At 49.8% G+C, this 22114-nt stretch overlaps 1 protein-coding gene across 4 annotated transcripts in view; it reads left to right on the forward strand.

Moving 5' to 3' along the window:
* The first annotated feature begins 12447 nt into the window (after positions 1-12447).
* Positions 12448-22114, forward strand: part of LOC140207292 (uncharacterized) — a 32582-nt gene continuing 22915 nt past the window's right edge. For 2 of the 4 annotated variants that reach the window (XR_011888548.1, XM_072275774.1), the window contains exons 1-4: positions 12448-12513; positions 14290-14403; positions 17664-17764; positions 21173-21354. Coding sequence is in view for 2 of the 4 variants with exons in the window: in XM_072275774.1 (XP_072131875.1) it covers positions 17762-17764; positions 21173-21354 (185 nt within the window). In the remaining 2 variants the exon portion in view is untranslated. Of the gene's footprint in view, positions 12514-14289; positions 14404-17663; positions 17765-21172; positions 21355-22114 lie in introns of those variants that run through there. The other 2 variants (XM_072275775.1, XM_072275776.1) reach the window with 2 other exon arrangements.

Raw genomic sequence — 22114 nt, forward strand, 5'->3', positions numbered from 1 at the left:
ACGTAGGACATCAATAGAGTAGCTCCTTAGCAACTAGCCAGCTAGTTTCAATAACATTAGCTACGCTAATAAACGAATGATACCTTTTAAATTCACCTCAACGTATCGTTTACATTTTAACCCACCACGGGCAGTGGAAAAGTCACCGTTGCAAACAAGTGCAGCGAACAACACTGTTGTTAAATAGGGGCCGTGGACGATTCTGATTTGATGGAGACGGACGTGAGAGCACAGAGGAACATCTGGAGAAATTTCCGAAACGCTCGTTCGCTGCTGTCGTTACCGCGCGGTCGGGAACCTTCCGGAGGGAAGGCCTCAAAATCCCCGGCTTTGCCTGCTGTTGGCGACCGAGACTGAGGTCGCATCGTTCGGACCGAGATGGCGCTCGGTGCTCGGTGTCGGAGAGCTGATTCGGAGGCTCGAAGTTTTCGGATGACTCAGAGACGGACTGTGGTCGGGCACGGCAGGGAGAGTTTTTTCCTTCTCCTGTCTGTGTGAAATGTGGGACTTTCTAGAACTTCTAATTATTTTACTGCGCCATGGACTGTTCTACATCAAGTTATGGTATTGTTGCACTGTTCTAACTGCACGTTATAATTATGTGGTTTTCTTAGTCTTTTTCAGTCTTGGTCTGTCCTGTGTTTTGTGATATCATACCGGAGGAATATTGTTTCATTTCTTAATGCATGCATTAGTAAGTCACAATAAAAGAGGATTGCGCGTCCTCATAACCTAATCTTTCAATAGAAATGCACTAGATCTGCCTTGGATGCTGCGGCGATGGTCGGGGTGTGGCGTGAGTGGAGGCGGGGGAGGCTTCAATATGCCCCGGACACCGAGACTGTGTGATGGGACGGTGGGGAGGGAGCATCACTCTGTAGCTGACTCCGGAATTCTTTCATTGTCTGATAAGAAGCGAGCTTTATTCTGCGTCTAACTTCCGGTGTGTGTGATCGGATGATGTAGAGGGAGTATCACACTGTGTCTGACCCCGTGTGTGCGTGTGTGTGTGTGTGTGTGTGTGTTGTGTGTGTGTGTTATCGGACGGTGTGGAGAGAGCTTCACTCACGCCAGACTTTGGGGGTGGCTGATGGTACGCTGAGGAGGGAGACTCACTCTCTGTCCGACCCTGGGAATGTGTGCAGCTACCCCTAGTATCTAAAGCTAGGAGTGAGAGATATGGGTGAACAAAGCTGGTTTCACTATGAGGATCCCGACTGTGTGACGAGATGGCACAGAGGGAGTTTCTCTCTGCATTTCCATCGGGTGTTTATGACAGGACGCTGTAGAACGAACTTTGCATCTGTCCAACCTCGAGTCTCTGACGTGACAATGAAGCGGGGTATTCGTACTTGAAGCGGGGGGGGGCGGGATTTCAATATGCGTCTGACAAAGAGGCTGCTAAATGGGCGTTTGTGGATGGAGCTACTCTCTGTACGTCAGTCGAGATGAGTGTGATAGTCTGGTGCATAGAGAGCTTCCCATTGTGACTGACATCGAGAGTGTGTGATGGGGTAATGTGGAATGGGCTTCACTGTGTGTCTCGTCCTGAGAGTGTCTCATGGAACGGTATGGAGGGAATTTCAATCAGTTCATGACACCGGGAGTGTGTTATGGGGCGGTGTGGATGGCGTGAAGTGAAGCTCCCTCCACACCGTCCCATCACACACTCCCGGGCTCAGACACAGAGTGAAGCTCCCAACACACCGTCCCATTACACACTCCCGGGGTTAGACATCGACTGAATATCCGCCCAGATCATCCGATCACATTCTCCGGGGGTAAGACTCACAGGGAGTCTCCCTCTGCACCATCCCCTCACACTCACCCTGTCTCATATTCTGAATGAAGCTACCTCCACACCGTCCCAGCACACCGTCACGTGCACAGCAAAAATGGTTGAGAAATTGAGTCAGGGTATATAAACAAACAATAATATTTATTAACCTCTGCTCAAAACAACGAAAAGTAAACGAACAAATAACTGAACAGGAAGTTAAGTTAAGCGACTATAACGAACAAGCAGTCAAACTTATAAAATGTTCATAACGAGTTCTCATCCACGCACAGACCTAAAGTATGTGACGTGAATACACATAGATGTTAGCTGTCCTGTGAGATCAGCAGTTGGTCTGTCACCTGTCCTCAGGGGAAGGAGAGATAAGTAAAAATGAAGCAGCATCTGGAGATGTGTAATGAAGGGCCGGGAAAGAGAGCTGTCCGGAGTGGCTCCCCCTTTGAACCCTGAACTGTTTGAAGTGATGGACAGGCGATCTGGAGATGTGCAATGAAGGGACGGGAGAGAGAGCTGTCTGGAGCGGCTCCCCCTTTGAACCCTGAACTGTTTGAAGTGTTGGACAGGCATTACCCAGGCAGGGAGATAAAAAGGGACAGGTTCGCTAAGGCAGGACACACACACGACACTCGAGGTAACGAGGCCCTGGAAGCGGTGCGCCTCTCACGGATCGGTGGGAAGTACCGGACCTTAAGCGCACAGGGTGGAAAGGTACGATCAGCGGGAACCCGGTGTGTGTCCACCCTCGCTTGGGTGCCGGGTTCACTGCAGAGGATCGACCGCATCTGGAGGAGGGGTCACAGTCGGTGACCTCAGGTGACATCACACAGGACCCGCCCGAAAGCTGCTGGTGAGCAATATCACCGGTCTGTGAGTGGAAGCCGTGTCTGAATGATCAGTCGTTCCCGTTCTCTCTCTCCCTCCCCCCACGTTGTCCATCGCCATGGCAACGATTACTGCGAACTGAACTAAATTGGACTGAACTTTGTGTCACTTTGAAATTGGTCATTTACCCCTAGACAACGATAGAGCTTGTTTGATGCTGTTATCTTAATTCTGTGCACATGTGTGTTTATCATTGCTGAACTGCTGCATTTATTATCCTTTCGATTACTGTGTTGCTTGTTTCTTTAATAAAACTTTCTTAGATGTAGTAATCCAGACTCCAACTGAGTGATCCATTTCTGCTGGTTTGGCAACCCAGTTACGGGGTACGTAACAAGTGGTAAATACAAAAGACCATGTAATTTATACAGTCATTAAGGAAAGACTTCCCCGAAACAAAGATTTTTTCGAAGCAATGACGAATCTGTTGATCTCAGCCGAGAAATGCCTTGTCCAATGGAATCACGAAGAAATAAAGGATCTGACCATTTGACTGGAGGGTGGTCAATGCACAAACCTTCCCGACCTGCCAGAGGTTTTACTCAAATGTGCATGCCACAATTCCCGAAAGAAGACGAAACAGGTCGATCATTCCCAAGACCTGAACGAAATTAACTTTACCCAACTCCTTTCTCGGCTAACTCTGGTAATGTCTTCACTCTTCCATACTGGACTGTAAAGGAAAACAAAGGTGCGACAAACAAAAACTGGCAGCGATTTGCGAAACTGCCAGCAACAACGTGAGACTCAAATAAAAATGAGAACTGATTCACCGTGGCGGGCTTTTCCTTTTATTCCATGCCATCATTACAATAGCAGGAAACCATTACATCATGCTCACAAAATAATTACATCACGACCACCATACTGGTAGATCTCGGCGGCGATACGGTTAGGCCACAGTGTTTTGTAGGATTTTTGCTATTTGATGGTTTGGTGACCTCGTGAAGAGTACGGGGCGCATCTCGCTCGGACAGTATGGGTGGAAGGTGTACTCTACCCAGTGATTCATCGGTGATGGTTCCTGGTCTGTTCAGCAGCTCGTGGAAGAGTTCTTGCCATCCTTTCATATGCCCTGACATCTCAGTGAAGTTGGATGTACGGTCCTTGCTCAGGAGTTGTGAGCTGCCTTGTTTTAATGGACCATACACAACCTCGATTGCTTCATAGAAGCTTCTTGAGTCATTACAGTCAGCGAAGGCTTGTAACTCCTTGGTCTTGTTCGCCCACCAATGGTCTTTCATCGCTCTGAGCTGCCTCTGCAAAGTTGATTTTGCTCTCAAAAATGCACGTTTTTTGGGAACTTGAGTTTGTGTGGCGAAGAGGAGCCTGGTGTGCAGCTGCCTCAGCTCTCAGAAGGTCTTGCACAGATTGGTTGCTCTCATGAAACCAGTCCTGATACTTGCGTTTGACTTTCCCCAAGGTGACCTGGGCGGCGCTGTAGACCGTTTCATTGAAGGCATTCCAGTGCTCAGTAATATCGTCAGGCGGATTCTCAAACATTATGCGGCACTTTTGAAGTCAATAAGTCATCAGTTAATAAATCATCAGCAGTGATTGATAAGTTCCTGGCATAACGTTGAAGGAAATGAGCTATTAACTGCAAACTTTCGGCGTAATCACTCAAGGAGTTGACCTGCATGCGCATCTAACGAGAGCTGCATAGCTCATCACCTTCTACCGTAGACCTCCAACTTATCAATCACCCATCTGTGGGCACTTTCTGGAGGTCCAAGAACCGTATGCTCCACGACCGCTGGACTGAGTGTGTGAACGTAGGAGCGGAATATATTGAAAAATAAATGCGCTGGGTTTTCTAAAGCTGACTCCTACCTTAGGTCCCGAACTTATCAATATCCCCTGTGTGTGTCAGACACCAGACTGTGTCTTGGGTCGGTGTGGAGGGATTTTCACTCGATGTTTGAATGTGTGTGTGTCTGTGTGTGTGTGTGTGAGAGAGAGAGAGAGCGAGAGAGAGAGAGAGAGAGAGAGAGAGAGAGAGAGAGAGAGAGAGAGAGAGAGAGATCAGCCGGATCTCAGGTGAGCAATCGGATTTGAGTGGAAGTTGGATGGTTTTTCTCTTTGATGTTTCAAATATAGAGAGTGTCGGGTGAGAGAAGGCACAAAACTGTCGGTAGATTTGTTTTCAGTTTATTTATTGTTTCCTACGTTTTTATTTGCACATTGAGAGCGGCTGCAATCTCTGGCAGGAGAGTTGAATGCTCCTCCTGCGGGATGTGGGAAGGCAGGATGACCTCCACAGTCTCTACCCACCTCACCCGTAAGAAGGTCATCCAACTGCACCTTCTATCGCTCTGCGTTACAGAGTTGGAAGTGGATCTGAATGAACTCGTGATCATTCGGGAAGCTGAGAGGGTGATAGATAGGACTTATAGAGAGGTGTTTACATCCAAGGTAAAGTGGCTGACAGCCAGGAAGGTGAAAGTGGTGAAACAGTCAGAGGCAGTGCAGAGACCCCTTGTGGCCATCCCGCTCAACAACAGATATATCACTTTCGATACTGCTGGGTGTGAGGAGAGAGCTGCAAATGACCGAGCAGAGGAGAGTCTCACGGGTCATGTCTCTGGCAATGAGTGTGGTTTTGTGGCTCAGAAGGGAATAGGGGGTTGGATGGTGGAAATGTGGAAATTTGCTGTGATAGGATTTTTTTTTGTTAGAGGAGCAGAAAAAATATATTCTGTGGATGAAAGGGAGATTCCTATCTGCAGGAATAGGGAGGCGGTTCTGCAAAGTTCTGTTTCTGCGGGCGTGGCCAGAAAGAGAAGAACATCCAATTTAACACTTGGCTAACGAGTTGGGGTCGGAAGAGGGGCTTTGGATATGTGGATCATGGAGCACGCTTCCAAGGAGAGTACGACCTTTACAGGCGACACGGTTTCATTTCATTTCAGTACGATTCAAGTTAAGCTTAACTGTAATTCCATCATACATGAATATCCACGAATGCAGCCAAGACCAAGCTGCAAAACAGAATACCAACAGTCACACACGGCACAAAGCTCGCACAATATTCATAAGCTAGGAAGATAGCAAGCACATGCAGGTCATCAATAAAATATTTCACACAATATGTACACGCGCACGCACACATGCACACACACACACACAGATATGTAACGATCCGTGAGGTTTCATTGCTAATGTACAGTTCTCTCCGTGGTAGCAGTGTTTGGGTTATTACCAGCAAATAACGGGGGCTTTGAAAACTGCGCCATCAGTGAGAGACTTGTTTTTTTCTTTCTTGTGTGCATGAGAGGAGATATTTGCCGCCTTTTGGGCGAGAGATGAAAATGGAAGACGTGAGAGGATTGAGCTGGAAGACCGCAGGACGGAGTGGACTTCAAGTCCCGGTCCGGCAGTGGACCACGATCGGAAGAAATCGATGTGCAATTCAAGGACAGAGAACCGTGAGCTCCAATTTGCTCAATAAACTGCTTCCGTAAAGTGGGCCTTCTTTTTTTCTTTTTGTTTAGAATTATGAAGCGTATTTGTTTAATTGCATTTGGTGTACCGTCTGATCTTCCGTGATACTGAGTTGCACAAGGGGAAGACAGCACGCAGGATCCACACAACGAGACATCTTCAGTTTGGCGTTGGGTCGCGGGTGCGGTGACTGGCTTCCGCTAGTCTAACGCAGCCCGCCGAACCTGGGGTTTACACATACACCACCACTGAAATCTACAATTGACCAGAACAGAGCTTGTTTTCTGCCGAGCGAACACTAGGGGGCACCACAGACTCCTGCCTGGAGGCAGCGCCACTCCGCCCTCATGATGCCCAGCTCCTTCATTTCCTCTCCCATGAGCAACTCTCAGTTTACACCTGAATCTGAGTGGAACTAATATCCCAGCGGGAAGTTTTCCCAATGAAAAGGGGGACTGGTGGGGTTTAAACAGCAGTAGAAAGCGCATGAAGGCCAGAACGCCTATATAGACAGATTTCGCTGTTCAGACCTCAGACAAAGTCGGGAATGAAAAGTTTAAGCCCGCTGGGACTCATGTTCTGAGCTGCGCAGGTTTCAATGCGGGAGGTATTGTACGAAAGACAGATGAGCTCAGGGCGGGGGTCAACGCATGGGAGCATTATATTTCAGCCAGTCGTGAGAGTTGGTTGTCGGCCGCGCTGGACCTGTAGCTCAGTATTGGTGGGTGATTGGAGCGTGCTGCCAGCGCTCGGGGTGGAGGGAGATCCACGGAGGCGTTTAAGTGGCTCTTTAACAGGTTCGTCAATGTTCAGGAAATAGAGGGAGAGCGACATTGTGCAGGCAGAAGGGAATTAGTTAACCTGAGATATCACAACTTTTGGGCCGAAAGGTGTGTTCTGCTCTCTGATTTACGCTCTCTGCTCTGTAGAAAAAAGCACAGAGCGGTTTGAACTTTTCGTGCGGGACGAGAAGGGTCTTGGGTAGATCAGGGAATTTGGCGAATCTCCGTCACCCCTCCCTCCCTTGCGAGCTACCTCGTCTCCGGCACCCACTCCCTCACCTCGCCGTCTCCATCATTCTCTAACTTCCCTACGGTCCACCCATTCTCCGTGACACGCTCCACCCTGTAAAGCCCTCACAGTCCCTGTCGCTCCCCCCTCCTCACACGGCTCCCTCCCTGTGTTCACAGGCAATTGTGGTGACTGCCTGGGAGAAATTACGCGTTGTGCTACACTCCCCGCCCCCCCCCCACCTTCTAACGGATATCTGTCACCAGGTTCTGAGCCTATCCACAGCTCGACATGCACAAACAGGCTGTGTGGTTTCACCATCCTCTTCCCTCAGCGCACCATCCGGTCACATACACGCCATCGCCGAGAGACACACACAATTCGAGACTACTGGAACGCCGAAGTGCTGGGGATTGGTGAGTTGGAAGACTGGGGCAGGGAGGGAGCTTCGCACAGTTTCTGAATGCAATAGAGTGTGCTGCGATGGTGCGGGGGTGTTTCGCATACCTGACTCCAGAGGTGTGATGTGTCGGTGAGGAAGGAGTTTCTGCCCGTGTCTGACCCCGGGAGTGTGTGATCGGACGGTGTGGAGGCAGATTCATACCCTGGCTGACCCCGGGAGTGTGTGATGCGACGGTGTGGAGGGAGATTCACTCTGTGTCTGACCCCGGGAGTGTGTGATGGGACGGTGTGGATGGAGATTCACTCTGTGTCTGACCCCGAGAGTGTGTGATGGGACGGTGTGGAGGCAGATTCATACCCTGGCTGACCCCGGGAGTGTGTGATGGGACGGTGTGGAGGGAGATTCACTCTGTGTCTGACCCCGGGAGTGTGTGATGGGACAGAGTGGAGGGAGATTCACTCTGTGTCTGACCCCGGGAGTGTGTGATGGGACGGTGTGGAGGGAGATTCACTCTGTGTCTGACCCCGGGAGTGTGTGATGGGACGGTGTGGAGGGAGATTCACTCTGTGTGTCTGACCCTGGGAGTGTGTGATGGGACGGTGTGGAGGCATATTCATACCCTGAATGACCCCGTGAGTGTGTGATGGGACGGTGTGGAGGGAGATTCACTCTGTGTCTGACCCCGGGAGTGTGTGATGGGACAGTGTGGAGGGAGATTCACTCTGTGTCTGACCCTGGGAGTGTGTGATGGGACGGTGTGGAGGGAGATTCACTCTGTGTCTGACCCCGGGAGTGTGTGATGGGACGGTGTGGAGGGAGATTCACTCTGTGTCTGACCCCGGGAGTGTGTGATTGGACGGTGTGGAGGGAGCGTCACTCGGTGCGTTATTCCAGGAGTGTGTGATGGGATTGTATGGAGAAAGCCTCGTTCTGTCCCTGACTTACAGTCATAGATCAGAGGATTTCGGCGTTTATACAGACACCTATCTCTGATAGGGAACAATAAAATGGTAACTCACACGTTCTGCTCCGAAGGCTGCAATCTTAACACCCTTTCTGTGGCCTCCACTCTCCCCCCCTTCCTTCTGCTTCTCTCAGTGTACCATTACTTCTCTACGATTCTGAAGTGGGTGAGTGAGCAGCCGGAGGTCCTGGTCTACATAGTTACCAATGAATTCAATATGTATAGGGAGGTGGTTTGCAAAGTGAGGTCACTAGTTTAACTGTTAAATTAAAGCTATTAAATTTAAAGCTGTTAAATTTAGCTATTAAATTAAATGTAATTAAAGGACAGGACCACTACCAGTCCCAGTGAGGGTAGACAAAGAAAACCATACAGTTTAACACGTGGTGTAAGTGGGAGAGCTTCAGAATTTGTAATCGTGGAAAACTATAGAAAACCATAGAAACATTACAGTACAGAAACAGGCCTTTTCGCCCTTCTTGGCTGTGCCGAACCATTTTTTCTGCCTAGTCCCACTTACCTGCACCTGGACCATATTCCTCCATACACATCTCATCCATGTAGCTGTCCAAGTGTTTATGAAATATTAAAAGCGAGCCCGCATTTACCACTTTATAGACCATAAGACAAAGGAGCAGAAGTCGGCCATTCGTCCCATCGAGTCTTCTCCGCCATTTAACTGGCAGCTCATTCCACACTACACACTCTCTGTGTGTAGAAGACACCTCCATGTTGCCTTTAAACGCCCCCACTTCACCCTTAACCCATGTCCTCCGTTTTTTTTTCTCCCCTAGTGGCAGTGAAAAAAGCCTGCTTCCATTCACTCCACTTATACCCATCATAATTTTATACAGCTATATCAAATCTCCCTTTATTTTTCTACGCTCCTGGGAATAAAGTCCTCAACTGTTCAATCTTTCCCTATAACTCTTTTTCTCAATTCACTATCCTTGTAAACCTCCTCTGCACTCTTTCAAACCTTATTAATATCCTTCCTGTAAATAGGTGACCAAAACTGCACGCAATACTCCAAAGTCGGCCTCACCAATGTCTTAAACAACCTCACCATAACATTTCAACTCTTATACTCTATACTTTGATTTATAAAGACCAATGTACCAAAAGCTATATTTACGACCATATCTACATGTGACGCTACTTTGAGGGAATTTTGTATCTATATCCTCAGATCCCTCTGTTCTCCTGCAGTCCTCAGTGCCTTACCATTTACCCTGTATGTTCTACATTGGTTTGTCCTTCCAAAGTGCAATACCTCACACTTGTCTGTATTAAACTCCATCCGCTGTTTTTAAGCCCATTTTACCAGCTGGTCCAAATCCCTCTGCAGGTTCTGAAAACCTTCCGCACTGTCCACTACTCCTCCAATCTTTGTCGTATCAGCAAATTTGCAGATCCAAATTACCACATTATCATCCAGATCATTGATATGGCTGACAAATAACAATGGACCCAGCACTGATCGCCGTGGCACACCACTAGTCAAACGCCTCCATTCAGAGAAGCAATCTCGTGGCATGCATACGTTTGGGCACCAAAGAGATTTGAGTCTCAAATAACTTTCACCAAGGTCTCAGACCTTAAGTAACTTGTTAGGGCTATGGTTTGCTCACAGTCATCGTCAGGGAAGGCCAAGTGATGCAAATTTCAAAGCTTTATAAATGCCCTAACTTCGCAAACCTTGTCCCAACAATCAGCAGCTATTAACTCCTCAAAGCAGCCTCCTGCACATAAAAACTAAAATAGATGATTCCGACAAAGCAGTAGAAAGCTATAAGAAGATAGCAAAGCGATTTCAGGTCGCCGTTTCCTCAGTTCGTAATGTAATTAAGAACTGCAGTTGTTACGAGCCCGTAGGTTTACTGTGGACTGTCACTTTAAGAACGCCTAAGTGAGGCGGGTCTATGACGTCAGCCACAGGCTGACACTACAGACTATGAGCTTAACCACAGGGAGAGAAAGGGAGAGAAAGAGACTTTTTTTTCTTTTTCGCAGTCGCAGCAGTACAGAGAGAGAGAGGGAGAGAGAGAGAGGGAGAGAGAGAGACAGAGAGAGAGAGAGAGAGAGAGAGGGAGAATATTATGTTTGGGATAACTTTTGGAAAGCATTGCTGTGCAAACCTTTGTCTGGGTGTGTTGTGTGGCAGCGACTTGAAGACGATAACCCTGTGGTGACTGGTCACTTTCGGTGATAACTTCTATGAGGATTTGGAACGATACAACAGACAAGATCTCCGACGACGAAACTTTCGTTTACCTGTGAAATTCGACTTAATCAGCTTTTCTCTACGTTTCAGCCTGGATTACAAATATGTCTCCCATAACATTCATTCCGTGGATGAACTGAACTTTCCTTCTTTACTATCTCAAGACTCTAAGCCTCTGTTTCCCCAAGCTCTACTTAGCTTGGGAGCTATATTTACATATATATTCACATAACACCGTTAACATTTGTTTATATTGGTTAAGTTACGACATTATAAGTAGATACTAATAAAGACAGTGGTTTTAACATTGAAACAGGACAGTGTGAAATCTCTTGCTGCTGGTTTATCTCTAAAACGTTACAGTTCGTAACAAATTGACTGCTTGTCCGCGAAATGAACAGAAATTGGAGCTGATCGTTCGATTGATTACCGATCTTATTGGCTACTTCTCTTTTGATTTCCTTGTGTGTGAAAATCAGCAGCAATGGATATTAATACAAATTCTGGAAGCACCAACCCCTGGGGCATGAGAACAAGCCAAAAAAAAAGCCATAGGCTAATCTCTCAGACTCCTGCAAAGCGGCAGCATCCTTTTCATCTAAATATACCTTCATGTCATGACGGACGCAACTCTTAAATTCTCCAGTTAAGTCCAACTCTTTCAAGCTGTTAAAATCATCATTCACATTTTTTAGATGTGACGACCGCTCTAAACACACAAACTTCTCATAAGCAAATTGTACGTAAGTCTAGTTCACAGATTTCCTCAAATTTCTAAACTTTGCCTATAGGCTTCTGGAACCAATTCATAGACTTTAAGTACAGACCGTTTCAGTGTCTCATAATTAACTGCATCTCCCATTGCTAAGGCAGAGTAAATTTGTTGAGCCTTACCCCGTAATTGCACTCTGTAACAAAAGAGACCAGCTTTCTTTCGGCCACTTTCGATTCTGAACCACTTTCTCAATATTATCCTGTCGATTCACCTGTCTGTTCTTCTTGCCATCTTTGCTGCACAGTATCTTCGACTTATTTCTATTTTCCTCTTCCTCGACCCGAAAACCCTGGTTTCATTCCCCCTGCCAACTTAGTTTAAACCCTCCTTGACAGCTCTGTTAAACAATCCCTCCAGGATATTGGTACCCTTTCAGTTCAGGTGTTACCCATCGTTTTTCTATAAGTCATACCTCCCCCAAAATAGATCCCAATGATCCAAGAATTTTAAGTCTTGCCCCCTGCACCAGTTACTTTGTCACACATTCATCTGCTTAATTCTGCTATTCATACCTTCATTAGCGCGTGCCTCAGTCAGTAATCCTGAGATTATTACTCTGGAGGTCCGGCTTTTCAATTTTCGTTCTGTCTTCCAGTAGCCTAATGAAGCGGTGAGGTGTGTGGAGAGAGGGGGTAAGGTTGAGGAAAGGTGGAAGGTAGGAGGGAAAGGGAGAGTGAGATATTGGGGGAAATGGGAGAGTGGGGGAGGATGGAGAAGGAGAACGAGAAAGTGAGAGAGAGAGAGAGAGAGAGAGATGAGATTGCCATGGAACTGCTCAATCTCTCTGCTCCCCGCACTTCCTCTCCCTGCTCTCGGTTCCTCTCGTTACCAGCTGCCCATCTGGTGTTTTCTGTTAGCGGTCAAACTGCCTTCTCAACACGGGCTTCTTCTGCCAACGGCTCCTTCCCCTTCGTCAGCTCAGAGACGCAGAGAGTCCTGAACAAGATGGACGAGGACAACATTTACGTGAAGGCGAAGTTCGCAGAAACGGGCCCACAGTCTCCTTCGAACGGTGAGTGGGGCAGAAAAAACGGGGAGGGGGGGAGAGAGCTCCATTCTGTGTTTGATCCCGGCTGTGGCGATCGGACGGGTGGAGGGAGCCTCACTGACTCTCACTGCTGAACGGATGGGAGAGGCGATGAGGAGGGAGCTCTGTTGCAGGGCTGGTGAGGAGACTGCACTCGGGGAAGGGGCGCAGAGGCAGCACCGGGGAGGGGCGGTATACCGGGAGATCTATGGAATAGGGCGAAGAGAGAGTGTTGTGGCAGGTGTCAGTGAAGAGAGAATGTCTAAAGCAGGGCAGCGTGGAGGTAGTACCGTGGGAGGGGTGTTGAGCAGGGGCATTGAGAAAGGAGCTCTGTGGGGATGGGCGGAGAGTAGGAAACACCGATGGAGGACTGATGAGGACAGAGGACAGTGGGAGGGGCGCTGTGTAAAATGTTAACCTCATTCTACACTTTCTTACCCCATTCTCTATTCTCTCTCGCCCTCTCCGCCTCTCTCTTCCCCTCTTCTCGCTCCCCTCTTTCTCCCACTACCTCCCCCTCTCTCTCCCCCACGTTCTCGCCCTCGCTCTCTTTCATCCTCTCTTTCCACTTTCTCTCACGCCTTCTCTCCCTCTTTTCCTCTTCTGTCTCGACGTTTTCCTTTCTTCCTGTTGTCTCCGTCCATCTTTCAACCCTTTCTCTCCTGTCTCTTTCCCTCCTCTCCATCCTTCTCCCCACACTACCATTCATTCGCTTTCACTCTCTCACTGCCCAAACGCTCTACCCTCTCCCCCTATCACACCACCCCTCTTCCCGCGCCCGCTTTCCTTTTGTGTCCGCACACTATTTGCTTCCTCTCACCCTCTCGCTCCCTGCTGTCACTCTCCATCTATCTCCCTGTTCATCCCCTCTCGCTGCGCCCCACCCCCCTTTTTTCCACTCATTCCACACTCCACACACTCTCAGACGGGAAGTAGGGTGGGGAAGATGAGGCGAGCTGTCGTGAAAGGGGCTTCGGGTATTTGAACCAATGGGTTCTCTTCCAAAGAAGCGGTGATCGGTGCAGAAAAGACGGTTTCAATTCAATACAAGTTGCATTGCAATTCAACCATACATGAATACTCATCAATACAGTCAAACGAGTCTGTGTTACTCCCGGGCACAGATGCCCAACACAAAACCAACGGCCACACAACGGCACAAAACACACATGACATGTTGAGGATAGAGAGATAACAAGCGGATTTACGATATCAGTAAAATACATTGATGCAATATGTATGCATTTCATACATTATTTCATGAGTACCTCAGACTGAGGGGAGAGTTGATACAGAGCCATATCATTACAAGAGACAGAGATAGACGAGGCCAGCGGCGCATTTCCACCCCGAAGAGAAATGTCTAAAAGCACGGAGTGGAAGGTGAGAGGGGACATCTTTACAGGAGATAAGATGGCACGTTTTGTTTACACAGAAGCATGGGTGATTGAAATATGCTGTCCGGGGTGGTGGTGAAGGCAAATCGATAGAGGCGTTTAATTGGCTCTTTGACGGCCACGTGGATGTGCGGGGATTTTAGGGAGATGAACATTATGTAGGTAAAAACGATTTAGGTATAAAGTATAATAGGTCTAACAAATATTTTGTGCCGAAGGGTCTGTTGTGTTCTGCGATTTACGCTCACTGCTCTACATACGAGAAAGAGAGTGATTTGAACTCAGATGGTGGGAAGAGCAGGGGTGGGGTAGATCAGGGAATATGACGATAGATTGACAAAGACAAGAAACGATTTTTCCACAGACGACACGGACAGTGAACGACCCACAAGGAGAGGCAGATCAGATTCAAGCAAATGGCTAATCTGCGTTTTAATAGCGACCCTCGTTATCACGGGTATCTGCTGGGGGATTCATGGTGAGTTGAGCACCCGTCGGAACGATCAAACCGCAGGGAATAAAAATGGCCACTGTAACAGCGACACATTCCCAACATTTCTCAGAAATACCCTTCCCGGTGATATCAACATACCCCTCACTGTGGTACTGACGGGTCTCTCAGCATGACCACGACTCACCCCTCACCGTGACACCGACACAACTCCCACCAACACATCCCTCAACATTATACCGTTATATCCCTCACCCTGATGCCAACCTACAACATAATGTAATAACAATTCACGGTAACACTGTCACGCCCCTCGCCGTGGAACCGACACGTCACGCACTGTAATGTGGACACCTCCCTCACTGTGACACAGACACGTCCGTCACTTTGAAGCCGCCTCATCGCCTATCATGACAGTAACAGCCGCTCCACAGAAACACCGACATAACAGTCACGGTCACAAAGACACATCCCTCACCGTGACACCGACAAGCCCCTCAGTGCGTCACCCACTCAGCCGTCACAGTGACAGCGACACTCCTCTTACTGTGACACGGGCGCATCCACCGTGACCACAACAGGTCCTTCTCAATGACGCAGACATAACCCTTACCGTGACATTGACATTTTCCCACTGAAACACCCATACACCGCACACTATGTCACAGACACTACTCTCACTGCAACACCGACACACCTCGCACCGTGACCCTGACATATCTCTCACCGTGACACAGAGATACATCGCGAAATGACCCGCTACACCTCTCACATGGACCCAGAAACGCCTATCACAGTGACAGCTACACATCTCTCACCGAAACACCGACTGGCTGTGACAGGGAATCGCTTATCACCGCGATACTGACGCAGCCTCCATCGTGACACCAATAAAAATCTCGCTGGTACCCTGATATACCCCTCAGTGTGTCGCAGACACGTACCTCACGGTGGCGTCGACGCCCCTCACTGTGCCACCAGCACATCCCTCACTGTGACACCTTCACCACGTCACCTTCACCACGTCACTGACACACCACCCCTACCTTCATTCCGCCGCTCCGTATCCGTGTGACCTACTCCGTCCCTTAAACCGCAGCTCGTCTTGGTCAACATCTCCTTCTCCTATATTACTCCCTTTCTCTGTCTCACACACACCTTACACAACACCCATGCCCTTTCCGTCAGTCCCCCCTCCCTTACAGGCGATCCCGGTCACCGTGACTCATCCTCTCCGCGACACACTTCCCTTCTCCCTTATCCCCTGCCATCCTTGCGCCTCTCCCCATCTCCGTTACCTGCTCAATGCCCTTAAAATTTTCCTCATCTGCATTTCCACCCCATTCGTCTCCCTTTCTGCGTTGAGAAGCAATTGTGGGGACTGTGAGTGAGAGATGACGTCTGGTGTTACACCTCTCCCATTCCACCGGATATCTATCACCAGGTTCTGAGCCTCGCCAAGCTCTGCGTGCACAGGGCGGTCACGTGGTGGAACAACACTTACATCAGTGACTGCAGTCTCATCACCCTTTACCTGGCCTCCTCTCTCCTCCCCTTCCTTCCTCTTCTCGCAGCACACCATCCGGTCACACACACACACCATCTCCGAGAAACACACACAACTCGAGAGTACTGGAACGCCGAAGTGCTGGGTATTGGTGAGTGGGGAGATCGGGAGAGGGAGGGAGCTGCGCACTTTTTCTGACTCCGGTGCAGTGTGCTGCGATGGTGGGGGAGGTACTTCACATCTCTGACACCGGGGTTCGATGGGGTAATAATTAGGGAGCTTTCCGATTGTCTGACCAAGGGAGTGTGTTTTGGGACGGCGTGGAGGGAGCTTCACTCCGTGTCTGAACAGGGAGGTCTGTGATAGGACAGTGTGAAGGGAGCTGCGCTCTCTGTCTGTCCCCGAGAGTGTGTGAGGGACGGTGTGGAGGGAGATTCACTATCTGTCTGTCCCCGAGGGTGTGTGAGGGACGGTTTGGAAGGAGATTCACTCTCTGTCTGTCCGCGGGAGTATGTGATTGTTCATTGCGTAGGGAGCGTCACTCAGTGTCTGATGCTAGGAGTGTGTGATGGGATTATAAGGGGGTGTATTGTTCTGCCTGTGTCTCATAGTCATAGGTCAGAGGATTTCGGCGGTTAAATAGACTCTAAACACCGATAGGGAGCAAAAAGATGGCAACACACTCGTTCTGCTCTAGAGGCTGCAATCTGAACACCTTTTAGGTGGCCTCCACTCTCCTCCCCTTCTTTCCTCTTCCCTCAGCACATCATTCCTTCCCTATATATGTTAAGTGGGCGAGTGAGCAGCCGGAGATCCTGGTCCGTATCGGTAACAATGACATCGGTTTGAATAGGGAGGTGGTTCTTCAAACTGAGGTCAGGAATTTAGCCAATAAATTAAATGACTTGGCCACTGCCCGTCCCAGTGAGGCCACACATGGGAATACAATATTATTTAGCACGTGTGTCCTTTGGTGTAGGTGAGAGGGCTTCAAAATTTTAATTCATGGTGTTTTTTTTTTTTCCAAGGAAGGTGGGATCAGTACAGAAGAGATGGAAGCCAGTTTACAGATAAACTGGTGGTGAACTAATATCCAGCGGGAAAGTTTGCCAGGACTGCGCATGAAAGTTTTGTGGAGACTTGTTAAACTCGAGTTGCACTCAGAGTTTCAGAGCAGATAGCGGAGTCGGTGTGGAGATAGATGTTGTAAAGACCTCAGACAAAGGCAGGAAACACAAGATTGAGCATGAGGCCACAAGTGTGCTGAGCTGCGTATTTGTTCCGGAGCATTAGAGGATCAGAGGAGAGACATGGTCAAGGTCGATATCATGCCGATAAACACAGATCGACCAGACACCCGGTGTGTTTCTCCCCCAGGACCGGGATGTAATAGCAGAGTGTTTAAGATGACAGGGGGCAGGTTTATAGGTGATTTGAGGGGCAAGTCTTTGTTTACATATAGAGCCTGTTTGACTGGAATGTGCTGTCAGGGCTAGCGGCGGAGGCAGGTCAATAGAGGCGTTTAAAGGCTGTTTGAAAGACAGGTGGGAGTGCAGGCGATGGACGGAGATGGACATTGTCGTGGAAGAGACCATTTAGTTTGATTGGTATAGGACAAGAACGAGAGCTGAAGGGTCTGTATTCCTCTGTAATTAACGTTCACTGCTCTGCAGTAGGGGAAGAAAGTGACCTGAACTCAGATGGTGGGAAGAGCAGGGGTGGTGTAGATCAGGGAATGTGACGATGGATTGACAAAGACAAGGAATGATCTTTTCCACAGACAACACGTGCAAGGAGAGACAGATTCAGACTCAAGAATATGGCTAATCTGCGTTTTAACAGCGATCCTCATTATCACCGGTAACGGCTGGAGGCTTCATGGTGAGTTCAACACCGGTCGGAACGACCAAATCGCACACGATAAAAATGGCAACTGTAACAGGGACATATTCCCGACATTACCCCGAAACACACATCACCGTGATACCAACACACCGCTCACTGTGGCCGTGACGGGCCCCTAAGCATGAAGACGACACCCCTCAACGTCATCCGACACAACCCCCACCAATACATGATACAGACATATCCCTTAACCCGATTCCACCACACAACCCAATGAAATAATGATTCACAGTAAATGTGATCCTCCCTCCACACCGTCCCATCACACACTCCCGGGGTCAGACACAGAGTGAATCTCCCTCCGCACCGTCCCATCACACCCTCCCGGGGTCAGACACAGAGTGAATCTCCCTCCACTCCGTCCCGTCACATACTCCTGGGGTCAGACACAGACTGAATCTTCCTCCACATCGTCCCATCACACGCTCCCGGGGTCACACACAGAGTGAATTCCCTGCACACTGTCCCATCACACACTCCCAGAATCAGACACAGAGTGAATCCCCTCCATAATGTCCCATCACACACTTCAGGGGTCAGACACAGAGTGAAACTTCATCTACACAGTCCCATCACACACTGCTGGGGTCAGACACAGAGTGAATCTCCCTCTCCGCCGTCCCATCAGAGTGAATCTCCCCCCGCACCGTCCCAGCACACATTCCCGGGGTCAGGCACAGAGTAAATCACCTTCCGCATCGTCCCATTACACACCCCGGGGTCAGACACAAAGTGAATCTCCTTCCACAACGTCCCATCACACACTCCCGGGGTCAGGCACAGAGTGAATCCCCTGCACACTGTGCCATCACACACTCCGGGAGTCAGATACCGAGTGAATCCCCTCCACACTGTCCCGTCACACACTTCCGGGATCAGACACAGAGTGAATTTCCCTCCACACCGTCCCATCAGACACTCCCGGGGTCAGACACAGAGTGAATCTCCCTCCCCGCTGTCCCATCACACACTACCGGGTCAGGCACAGAGTGAATCTCCCTCCACACCGTCCCATCACACAGTCCCGGCGTCAAACACAGAATGGAGCTCCCTACACACCGTCCCAGCACACACTCCCGGGGTCAGACACAGTGTGAATCTCCGCCCAAACCGCCCGATCACACACTCCCGGGGTGAGACACAGAGTGATTCTCCCTCCATACCGTCCCATCACACACTCGCGGGGTCAAACGCAGAGTGGAGCTGCATCCACACCGTCCCATCACACACTCCCGGAGTCAGGCACAGAGTGAATCCCCTGCACACTGTGCCACCATACACTCCCGGAGTCAGACACAGAGTGAATCCCCTCCATACTGTCCCGTCACACACCTCCGGGGTCAGACACAGAGTGAATCTCCCTCCACACCGTCCCATCACACACTCCCGGGGCAGACACAGAGTGAATCTCCCTCCAAACCGTCCGATCACACACTCCCGGGATGAGACACAGAGTGATTTTCGCTCCACACCATCCCATCACACACTCCCGGTGTCAGGCACAGAGTGAATCTCCCTCCATACCGTCCCGTCACACACTCGCGGGGTAAAACACAAAGTGGAGCTCCATTCACACCGTCCCATCACACACACTCGGGGTCAAACACAGAGAGGAACTACTGCGCATCTTCCTATCACACTCACCCGAGGTCAGAACCAGACTGAAGTTCCCTCCATGCTGTCCCATCACACACTCCCGGGGTCAGACACAGAGAGAATGTCCATCCGCACCGTCCCATCACACAATTCTGGAGTCAGTCACAGAGTGAATCTCCCTTCACACCGTCCCATCAAACACTTCTGGGGTCAGACACAGAGTGAATATCCCTCCACACCATCCCATCGCACACTCCCGGGGTCAGTCATAGAGTGAATCTCCCTCCGCACCGTCCCATCATACCCCCCCCCCAACCCCCCCCCCCCCGGATCAGACACAGAATGAAGTTCCCTCCAGAGCGTCCCTTCGCACACTCACGGAGTTAGTCACAGAATGAAGCCCCTTACACACCGTCCCATCACACACTCTCGGGGTCAGACACAAGTGAATCGTCCATCCGCACCGTCCCATCACACACTCCCGTGGTCAGACATATCGTGAAGCCCCCTCCACACCGCTGGTGTTCGGTCTGCTAATTTCCACCGGATATCGATTTCTCGGTTCTGCGTTTCTCTACCGCCTCTGTGTGTGCAGGCCGGTCGTGTGGTTTCACACCACTTCCTCCCAGTGCTCCAAACTCACCACCCCTTCTCAGCACACCCTGTCCTCCCCCAACCTCCTCAGTATTACAGCTGGTCACAAACACATTTTATCTCTGAGACAGAAAAACAGTTAGAGACTAAAGAAACGCTAAACTGATGGTGAGTGTTGAGAGGGGAGAGAGGGAGTAAAGAGGGAAATATGTTCTGTTTCTGAATCCGTTGGTGTGTGATGGGACGGTGTGGAGGGAGATTCACTCTGTGTCTGACCCCGGGAGTGGTTGTTCAGACAGTGCTGTGGCTCTCTCTCTCTCTCTCTCTCTCTCTCTCTCTCTCTCTCTCTCTCTCTCTCTCCCCCTCTCCCTCTCTCTCTCTCTCTCTCTCTGTCACACACACACACACACACACACACACACACAGAAAGCCTCTCCAGCACATCGCGTCCCGCACCACCACCACTTTAGCCACTACCATCCCCCCCCCCCCCGCCATTTCCTGTCACCTTCCCCCTTACGATCTGTGCAGAATGTAACTAATCCGTTTGTAGAGTGTGCGGCACCTTTCCGGGGAACGGTCGGGTCACATTTCAGTCCGGTGAACGTTCATTCTGAGCGGGGGAGAGTGGGAAGGGAGATCGTACGGTAGAGAGGGTGGGGAGACAAAAGAGAAGGTTTCATGAGGAGGGCAGTGAGATGGAAAAGCATTGGTGAGAGAGGGATTGGAGGAAATAAAAGAGAGCTGGACAGAGGAGCGAAATTGAAGCGGGTTGTCCCGGGGACGTATTTTCTAGAGCACAGAGGGTCTGAAGCCCCGGCGACAAGCAGAGCAGTGGGAGCGCTGACGCTCAAACCAGGAACCACCTGGAATTTGGGGTTGATCTGTGTGGAGGGAGTTTCACTGTGTGTCTGGTCCTGAGGAATGCGTGTTGGGACAGCGTGCAGGGAACGCTGACCCCGGGAGTGCGAGAGAATGGGAAGGGAGAAAGGAGGGTAGAGAGTGTGGAGAGATGGAAAGAGAAGGCTCAGTGAAGAGGGCAGTAAGAATGCAAGGCAAACCGAGAGAGGGCAGAGTGAGGGAGGGAGCTGGAGAGAGGAGCGAAATTGAAGCGGAGAAGGTACATTCATCAAAGTGGCCGTTGCCAGAGCTGATAAGGAGAGGACTCGTGAGCTATTGCAGTTGTTTTTAAAGGGCCGAACAATTGGAATCGGAGGAGCTGACGACAGCCGGTCAGCTGGCGCACCATCAAACCAGTTTCGTCTGGCGAAGTGGCCATCGTCGGAGCGGCCATCGTCGGAGTGGACTGAGTCAGATTGGACGGATTTGGCTCAACAGGCTTCGGCGTCAACAAGCAGAGGCGATGGTAGGTTCCGGTAAGTAGTTGTTGTTGTTGTTGTTGTTGTTGTTGTTGTTGTTTTCTCATTAGATTTCTTTTTTAACTAGTAAGTTTAGAGAGACTGTCAGGCAGGATGTTGGAATGCTCCTCTTGCAGGATGTGGGAAGTCAGGGAGGCCTCTGGTGCCCCTGAAAACGACACCTGCAAGAGGTGCATCCAGCTACAGCTCCTAAACAAACCGAGTTAGGGGACTGGAACGGGAACTGGATGACCTCCGGATCATTCGGCAGAATGAGGTGTTTATAGACAGTAGCTTCAGGGAGGTAGTCACGCCAAAGGAGCAGTACACAGGTAATTGGGTTACCGTCTGGAGAGGGAAGGGGAAAGGCCTGGCAGAGCAGGGCTCCCCTGTGGCCATTTCCCTCAACAACAATTACAAACGTTTGTATACTGATTTGGTGACTTACCTGGGAGAAGCAGCGGCAGCCGGATCTCTGGCATTGAGTCTGGTTCTGCAGTGCAGAAGGAAGGCTGGAAGAAGAAGAGAGTGGTACTGATAGGGGACCCGATAGTTAGAGGTACAGATAGGCGATTCTGTGGTAGTGACAGAGACTCCCGGATGCTTTGTTGCCTCCTGGGTGCCATGGTCAGGAATGTCTCTGATCGCCTGCACAGCATTCTCAAGTGGGAGGGTGATCAGCCACATGTCATGGTACACATCGGTACCAATGACGTAGGAGGAAAGAGTGAGAGGGTCCTGAAGAGTGAGTATAGAGAGTTTGGTAGGAAGGTAAAAA

The sequence above is a fragment of the Mobula birostris genome, chromosome 13 (genome assembly GCF_030028105.1).
Source record: "Mobula birostris isolate sMobBir1 chromosome 13, sMobBir1.hap1, whole genome shotgun sequence".
Taxonomy (NCBI): domain Eukaryota; kingdom Metazoa; phylum Chordata; class Chondrichthyes; order Myliobatiformes; family Myliobatidae; genus Mobula; species Mobula birostris.